The sequence below is a fragment of the Gavialis gangeticus genome, unplaced genomic scaffold (assembly GCF_001723915.1).
Source record: "Gavialis gangeticus isolate Ggan-Ray unplaced genomic scaffold, GavGan_comp1, whole genome shotgun sequence".
Taxonomy (NCBI): Eukaryota; Metazoa; Chordata; order Crocodylia; family Gavialidae; genus Gavialis; species Gavialis gangeticus.
Window position 1 is genome coordinate 33,324,488 of NW_017728996.1, and position 8,761 is coordinate 33,333,248.

Here is an 8,761-nt window from a genome sequence, read left to right on the forward strand (position 1 = left end):
CCCCCCCCCCCCCGAGACCACTGACCAGGGAGTGTGCTAGGAGAAGCGGTCCCCCTGGCACCTCTGAGTTGGCAGGATTGGCCATGGGGGACTCCCCCCTGGTTGTGGACTGTCCGCTGGGGGGGCAAGTGCCACCCTGACTCAGGAGGCACCAGGTGCCCATGATGACAAAATTAAAATGTTATAGTAGGTGTTTGACTTTTAATGGATGATTTAGGTTTTTTCTGGTTCTAAGCTGGCAAACCCTCCCTCCCAGAAGGAGTATTTCCAGGGGGAAAGGGGAGGGTCTTCCGGTGGCAAAGTCAGGGGCTGGAACTTCTAGTCCCAAGATGGTGTCTGGGGGGGCGGGGCAACAGTCAAGGGGCTGGGCTACCCATGCAACCCTCGATAGCTCATCAAGCCTCATTAAACAGCCCTCTAGTTGAAAGAATAGCCCTTCCCTGTATTAGGAGTAAACTCTGAACTGCACACAAATTTGTGATAGAGGTGTAATGCAATACCTCCCAACTTCAATATAAGCACTTTAAAATTGGTTTGAATATATTAAATAACTGAACTCAAGTTGTTTTTAATTTTAATTGACTTAACATAAATCAATGTCAGATGATCTTGGAGCCATGCCCACACAAGGGGATTTCGCCTTTTAATTAAATGAACATTGGTCCCCAAACTTTAGTTAGATCAATGTTTGTAGACAGCCCTAGTTTGTGCTATGTTACTTGGGCAGGTGTGGCTGCTGGATGCATTTTGTTGATGGAGAAGAGGCAAGCCAAGTACCACCTTCAAGCTTTAGGGGAACGTGTACTGGAGGTGGAGCTGCTACAAAACTGGAAATGGTATATAATGTCTCCCCTTCCCCCGTCCCTTTTGGGGCACTGTCATAAGAAGACAAGTGTAAAAACTGGTGTCTGTTCAGAAGGCTGCACCCTCGATCTCACTCCGTCTTGGTATAAAAGCATATATGCAACTTAGTCTGAATGGCTAAGTTTGTCCTTTATTTGGGAGCACATATTTCGCTCAGGGTCTTTGAGAAGATCTCAGTTTATATGCTGTTCTCTGAATTTAGGTTGCAGTAGAGGCTGATTTGAGTTTCATAGTTAATATTCTGTACGTTGTTACATGGAGTGCTGTTTTTTTGCTGTCAGAATTTGATATGTTCAGCTTTAAGCTGCTCTCTTAAAGAGATATATCAAATAAAAACTTTATTTTAATATTAAAAATGTCCTTGTCCATGTTTCTAATTGGCTGAACCTTGGCTGAACCTACTCCACACATAATGGTATTTGGAAGGAAAGATGCTCCAATTCCTTGGCCTTGTGGCAAAGGAGAATGATAGGAAGGGACAGAACCACTGATAGGGGTATTTGAAAGGAGTTTCTAAAATGGAGGGAAGCTGTAACAGCTGTAATACAACACCCTGGTATTTAGTCGATATTAAAAGTGAGTTTTAAAGGTGTACCTTTCACAATCTGTTTTCTCTTCCCATTTCTTTTGGCTTGAGCAGTGATACTGGACAAATCTGTGTTGTTCTTCTTCCTAGCTATTTCTGTTTTCTGGTCCTTATGCTAGCACAGGGCTGCTATTTGGGTTGCAAATATTGGAGAAAAATAGGTCACCGAAATTTAAACACAAATGATTGAGATTTTATATATAATCTCCATATAAAGATCTCAATATAAATAAAAAATAGATTAATATAAATAAAAAATACATGCACACAATTTTTCTAATGAAGTAAAAATGTCTAATGAAATAGATTTTCTGACAGCGTCCTGTTAAAATAATATGGTCTTAAACCACATTTGCTAAAATTTCCTTTATTTAAATCAAACTCATTCTTTAATTTTACAAATAAGCATTATGTTTATTTTTCCATTTCAGGAAACAGAGGAAATGGTGCTGGAAGCTCACAGACGGGTGATGCACTTGGAAAGGCATTGGCATCTGTAAGTTATAATTAACAGCCTTTAAATTAGTGTAGACTGTAAGCCTATTTAAAATGTTGATCATGGCTTCTGTTATTCCTAGTTATAATTTCTTTTTGTTAATTATCAGTAGTTACAATTAACAGTTTCCATGTATGAACTACAATAACTTTGAATACAATAAGTATTCAGATAAAATAACAGCATGATATATAATGTGATACTTGCTGCATATATATCTATGTAAAAGCAAATGAAAATGACTGCTTTTATTTTTGAGGGGTTCCCCTCTGACAATTGGTAGGCATAGTCTTTTTCTGCAGAAAATTTGGCTCCAGGATGAATATGACAGGATTTTTTTTGTGAAAAGCAAAATTTACAAACACCTGGCTGCATCACAACACAGATTTTACTGCCAGATTCCTATATACAGCTCCCACTTAAGTAATGAAAATGTGGAATACATATCTCGGAACAAAACTGGATTCAAGTGTTTGCTCAGTGGCCATATAAAAGTGGGAATTTAATATACTATAAAAATATTTTTTTAGGTTTAATAAATAAATCACTTATGCGTTGTGGAATTTTAAGGGACATTTTTAAAAACAAGTATATGTTGCATCTCTAAAGGTTATATCTATCTATTCAGACTTTTTGTGAAGTTGTTTTAGCAGTGTTTTGATAACAGGAACAAAAGTCATAATGTAAAGACTTAGAAGTCTCTAATCCATTCAAATTATTATAATTTTGTAAAAAAAAAAAAAATAACAAAAAGAAGTACAACTCTCAAAGGAGCCATTCTATTCTATAGAACAAAAACCAGTACAAAACATTTTGAAAATGTTGTTTCTATTTAGTGTTTGACTTGATGCCCTGTATACCAGAAATTCCAAATCTATGGGTGGTGGCTCAGAAAGCTCCAGTCTTCTGTTGCTTAGCACACAGGGAGCTTAATCCTGATTCAGGAGATAAAACTACTCCTTTACTGCCACAAAAGACCATCTCTGGGCAACATTCTGCTTTCCCTACCTCACCCCAGTGCACGCAAATGTGCACACTCATGCAAATCCTATTAGCTTTGCTTCCTTCTAAGGGTCATGTAAAAAGATGGCCAGCTCTGATTAATGTCAGATGGACTCTCTTGATGCTGTATTGGATAGTGAGAATTCTCTAAAACTTGACTGACCAGGGAGATAAATACTATGCTTTTTTGCTTCTTGGGATCCGGCACTAGTTACCAGTTCAGGAGTGCCGAGGGCAGTTGATGTTGGTGCTGCCTGAATGAACTGTCACTATGAACAGACATTGGACCATTTTTGCTTCTGTGAAAGGTCAATAAAAGCTTCTTGGGCATAAGAGTGCTTACTATAGAGCTGCCCTCTAACATACATGATTCTATAGCCTGACCAAATTTTCTGCTGAAATCTTTGCTGTTTGGGATATCCATCCCTATGTGACCTTGTGAAGTTTTCTGGTATGCTTCATCTTTTTTGTGGTGGTGGTGGTTGTTGAATAGGTTCCTTAGGTATTTTTTCTCTTTTTGCGACTAGCTGAAAAACCGGGCTGATGTTTGGAAAAAATTCCAAATTTACTGTGAGTGGAAGTCAGGGCAAGAATGTTTAATCTAACTGGTGGGTGGGCTTTGGTTGTCATAGTAACTTAGTTCTGTCATCCTATGTTGTTGCTTGGCAGGAGCAGCCAGGTCATTCCATAAATCATTTCTGTCATAGCTGATGGTGATGCATTCCATCTGCTCTATCGGTGCATGCCATAGTCTGCACACTTCAAATCCCTTGTTTCATCCATCTGCTTCTCTCACCCCAGACACACACACGCACACTTTTTACAATTGTTCATTAAGCAATACAGCATTATTGGTTATGGGGTGTCCTAATATCACAGGTGAAAATGAATTTTTGTAGCTAATAAAGTATTAATATTTTGTTTTAGAAAAAGTGTATTAAAATGTTTAAATTGTCTTACGTTGTTTTAAAGTCAGTATCTGTCTTTTTAGATTTTAAATACCATTACTTTTATTATTAGGAGTAATTTCTGGTTCTACAATTCTGTTGATATACATCTTACAAAAGGCCTTTCATGTGTGAAACATCAGAGGATACAACATTTGTTCTTCAGTTTAGGTATTAAAGACTGTACAGAATACTGTGTGATTAAACATGTAAGGCCAGATAATACATTTGCAAAGGTTCTTTTATTTTAGGTTTAAGCCTGGATAATTGTGGTCTTAATCTCAGGGTAGGCAAGAAAGAGAATTGTACATGAAAGTATTTACACAAAGTTCCCAAAGCCCTGTGGATTATGCATTAGTTTGGATAATGAACTAGTGTAGATAGAAAGAAAAGAAAATCTGGGTATTCGTGCCATTTCTAATGTGTTTCCCTGAACATTTGCCAAACAATAACTCTTTAAGATTGTGCCCATGGAGGGTTATACGAAGGGAGAAACATCTGGTTTATTTCAGTGCCTAATGCCAAATCAAAACACTTGGTCTTTAATTTAGAGGAGATCAAACAGGAGGACTGTTTAACTTTGTTGATTATATCGGACCTCTTTGTGATAACTTATGTTTTGATTCCTACCTCAGAACTAGGGTAAAGGCCTTTGTGTGATCTGGATAGTTAAATGGCCAGTGGTTCCCTAACAAAAGAAAAGAAAATGTAGGGAAGTTGACTTTTAAAAGTAATTCATGAATTAAGTTTCTTTGTTGCTTTAGACTCAATAACATTAGCATAACAAAACTTAACTGAAATGTACACTGTAGTGTTTTAAAAATTGGACTAACAGCTCTGAGGTTTGGCTCTGCAGGCTCTCAATTGTGCAGCTTTTGTCTAAGACCCTTTTCATTAGACCCTGGCATATTGGCACCCTGCTGATTGGAATGGACCATGACTGATAGGAGGAGGAGTCTCATTTGTTGCAGTAAAATGAGTCATGTTACCGTTTAAGCCTGGCAGAAGGTATCAGAGTTGTTCATCATTGGTCATTTAACACTACAGCAGCCATGAACTGCATACAGAATGAGTTCTTACTTTTGTATTTAACCAGAGCTTTTAAAACCCTCTCTTTCCTTGGTAAAGATGTTCTGAAAATAAATAAGATTTCTACATAGAGGGATGAAAAACAGTGGATTTTAAAAGAAAATTTGAGGTGTTTTATTTAAACTTAGAATTTGAATACCATGTTTTTTGGGTTTGTATTTTTTTTAATTTACATCACAACATTTAGAAGGAAACAGAATTGAGGTTTTTAACTGTCATTTTTAATTGATTTTTGTGTTAATTGAATGTATTGGCTTATGGAAATAATTCTGCTTTTTAAAGAGATTTTCTTTAACATATGTATGTAAGGCTTTTTTAACAACTTACATAAAATGAAACTTCAGGAAGGGCAATATGGCCCATCAAGTCCTTTCTTTGTCAGATCAGAAAATATAATACAGATCAATCAGGTTCCAGATTATTATTATCTAAACATTGAAATGTCAGATTATCTTTAGACAAAGAAACAAACGGAGCGAATAGGCAGAGGTTGAAACTGCTAAACCACCATTTAATGGTTAATAAATTTTGATTTCTGTGAAACCCCAATGTAGAACTCAGGATCTGGAAGAAGTGTTAAATATTTTATTACCAATTCCTAGATGCATCCAGTTGCTGCTTCAGAACAGATTTTCAAGGAACTTCGCTTTTTAGTGTTTAATGCAAATTTTAACTGTTTGATTTATTTTTATTTTTATTTAAATTTCATGTATATTAAAGGAAGTGTAGAAAATTATATTTTGCTCCAAGTAAGCCATAGCTTTGAAAAATCAATATACATGTGTGAATGTGTATGTGTGTGTGTGTGTGTGAGAGAGAGAGAGAGAGAGAGAGAGAGAGAGAAAATTGTGTGTGTGTGTGTAAAATACACACACACCCATTTCATAGACATTAGGGCTGGAGGGGACCTCAGAAAATCATTGAGTCCAGCCCCCCTGCCCAAAAGGCAGGAAGTCAGCTGGGGTCATAGGATCCCAGCAACATAAGCATCCAATTGGCTCTTGAAGGTGTTCAGTGTAGGTGTTTGAACCACCTCTGATGGCAGGCAGTTCCAGACCTTGGGGGCTCGGACAGTAAAGAAATTCTTCCTTATGTCCAGCCTGAAACGGTTTTGCAGTAGTTTATAACCGTTCAACCTCATCATCCCTTGGGGCGCTCTGGTGAACAGAAGTTCCCCCAGATACTGGTGGTCACCCCTGATAAACTTATAGGTGGCCATCAGATTGTGTGTGTGTATACACATTCTATCCATCTATCTAAATATATATCGATATAGATATAGAGAGAGAGATTTCGTGTGTGTGTGTGTATGTTATGGAAGTAATTTGACTAGAAATAAGCCAGAGAAAAAAATCTTTGTGCATAAAAATAATCTGTTCATAATAACAGCAGAATTTCAGATTGTTTCATTTCTTAAATAACATCAATAATTAAAGTTGGTTTTTTACTCAGTATTTCCTTAAATTAAGGATTATATTTTTTAAAACCTGTAATTTAGCTCAAATCAATCAGAACTTTAATTTGTCATGGTTTATAAGGTCTGTCTGTTGTCTCCGTGATAGGGAGTCATAGTTATTCCTCCAGTTTTTCCTGAAATTGCTTTTATATATTAACTAGTTTTTTTCATATATGCAGACTGGGTAACCTTTACTTTCACAGTTATGCTTGAATGATTACATAGATTTAATCCTAAATTCCTTGTAGGTTTTTTTTTTTTTTCCCCTTTTTTAAGGAGTACAAATGGAATTCAGTATATTTGCTTCACAATGAAATATAGGTACTGCTTGTTTTGACAACTGTTTGAAAATAGCCATGTTTAAAGTGTTTCAAGTAATAAAACCGAACTATGATTGATTGAATCAGTTTTTTCATCAAACTAACATCAGGGGTGGCAACTGAAAGAATAAAAATGAATCCAAATCTATAGATTTTATTTTTACTGTTAGCTGTGACATGTATCAATAAATGTATAAATTCTTTTGTTGTCAGATTTATTCGCCTGACCATACCAGCAGCAGTTTTCCATCAAATCCATCAACGCCAGTGGGTTCTCCATCACCTCTCGCAGGTAAGGTCCAATCTCTCTTGCAGTTTGCCAATATCTTGTTTGCCATTTTGAAAACTTTTTCTTGTTGGTAGTTTCACTTTCTAGTGAAATCACTGATGGTTCATTTGTGGCTCCCAACTTTTTTAGACACAAGGCACCCTTCTGTAAATTTTGTGGATTGGGCAGCACCCCATTTCAAAAATTTATTTATTTATTGCACTGTTACCCCTTTGCAGTGGGGCCAGGGAAACAGGTATATGTGAAAGAGCCTGAGCCTGCCCTTATCTGCTTTTTTCCTCACACCTGAAGCCTGAGCCTGCTTTTATCCATTTACCTCCTCATACCTCCCTTATGTCCTCACACTTCCTGCGGCCTCCTTCAAAGAATCTTACAATAACCCAGGTTGAGAATCACTTGTCTAATGGCAAATACAGCTGTGCTAGTGAAGTTTCAATTTCTGTTTTATAGAATATACGTAGTACTGTACTTTGAATAGGACTATTTTTATTGCTGTATTTACTTGTTTAAAAGGGGGTGGGCATAGCTTTGCCAGACCTTCTTTTTTTGTCAATTTCTTTAATACAGTTTAAGATTTGAGGGTGAAAACTCCATGTATTTTCATATCCTTTTTTGAAATGCAAAGACTTACAAGTGCTTTTAACGTTGTAGGAGATGTTGTATAGAGGCCATGTTAATTTTCACATAACTATATGAATCTGTCTTTTAAAAAAATATTGTTTTAAAAATTGTTATGGATTTAAAGGCATCATATAGAAGTTACGTTTGCAAGTATAAAATAGTCCTGAAACTGAAAGGTAATGAAAAAAGCCATACATGGAAATGTTTCTTCAATTTGATAGACATGGTAAGCAACAATGGTAATTTTTTATTTTTCGGATGCTGTATAGAAAAAATAGCAAAGCAACTTTCTGCAGTAAAAATAGCAGATATTTTTTCTCTGCAGTGAAAATCTCCCGTGAAGCCTGTAAAGTCTTTTAATTTTTGGACAGGGCAGCTTTTCATACGTATTTCCCACAAACATTTTCATATTGTAGGGAAAAAGTTTTCTGGCATTTTTCAAAATAAGCTTTCTAATTGCAGTCGTTTCTGTCACCTGTGCTTTGTATGTTAGTAGTGTGAATTTGGTAAGAAGCATTCCAGTGTGGAAATGAACTATGGGCAGCTGCTTAGGGCTATTAGTGGGTGTTGCTGCTTTCACAGACATTGTGGCCTCAGCTGTCTAGTAAAAGTTGAACAGCTGTTCTCTACATAGAGAGGACTCTGAAAGCCCCATTGACTTAAATTTGTTGTTTAACAAAGAACTGGAATTACAGGCAAGATGATGTAACATTAACCCTATAATCTCCCATAGTATAATTTGTGTTAAATTATTGACGTAATTATTTCCCGTTATTTATCTAATGTATCCACATAGACGACTTGTTGTTGGCTGTCCTAGAAAAGCATTTTACTACTTAAAATTACTTTGCAGCGTAAGATGCAGTGTGTATGTAGCTTGAAGTAGCCTGGAGTCTGGGTGTAAATGTCCTAAAGTGCCTGTTATAAAACAAAAAAAAATAAATAAACTTCCTAAATGCTTTTTTTCCTCCTACCCCAGGTAAAGGCAAATTCGGTGAAACAGGAGTTTGAAAAACAAGATGAACTCAAGCGATCTGCCATGAGGGCAGTAGCAGCACTTCTAACTATTCCAGAAGCAGAAAAGAGTCCAT

The 8,761-nt window shown here is 36.5% G+C and overlaps 1 protein-coding gene across 12 annotated transcripts in view; it reads left to right on the forward strand.

Moving 5' to 3' along the window:
* Nucleotides 1-8,761, forward strand: part of TCF12 (transcription factor 12) — a 407,201-nt gene that overhangs the window by 362,241 nt on the left and 36,199 nt on the right. For all 12 annotated transcript variants that reach the window (XM_019504280.1, XM_019504282.1, XM_019504281.1 and 9 more), the window contains 2 exons: nucleotides 1,882-1,946; nucleotides 6,974-7,052. In XM_019504280.1, the coding sequence (XP_019359825.1) occupies nucleotides 1,882-1,946; nucleotides 6,974-7,052 (144 nt within the window). The remainder of the gene's footprint in view (nucleotides 1-1,881; nucleotides 1,947-6,973; nucleotides 7,053-8,761) is intronic.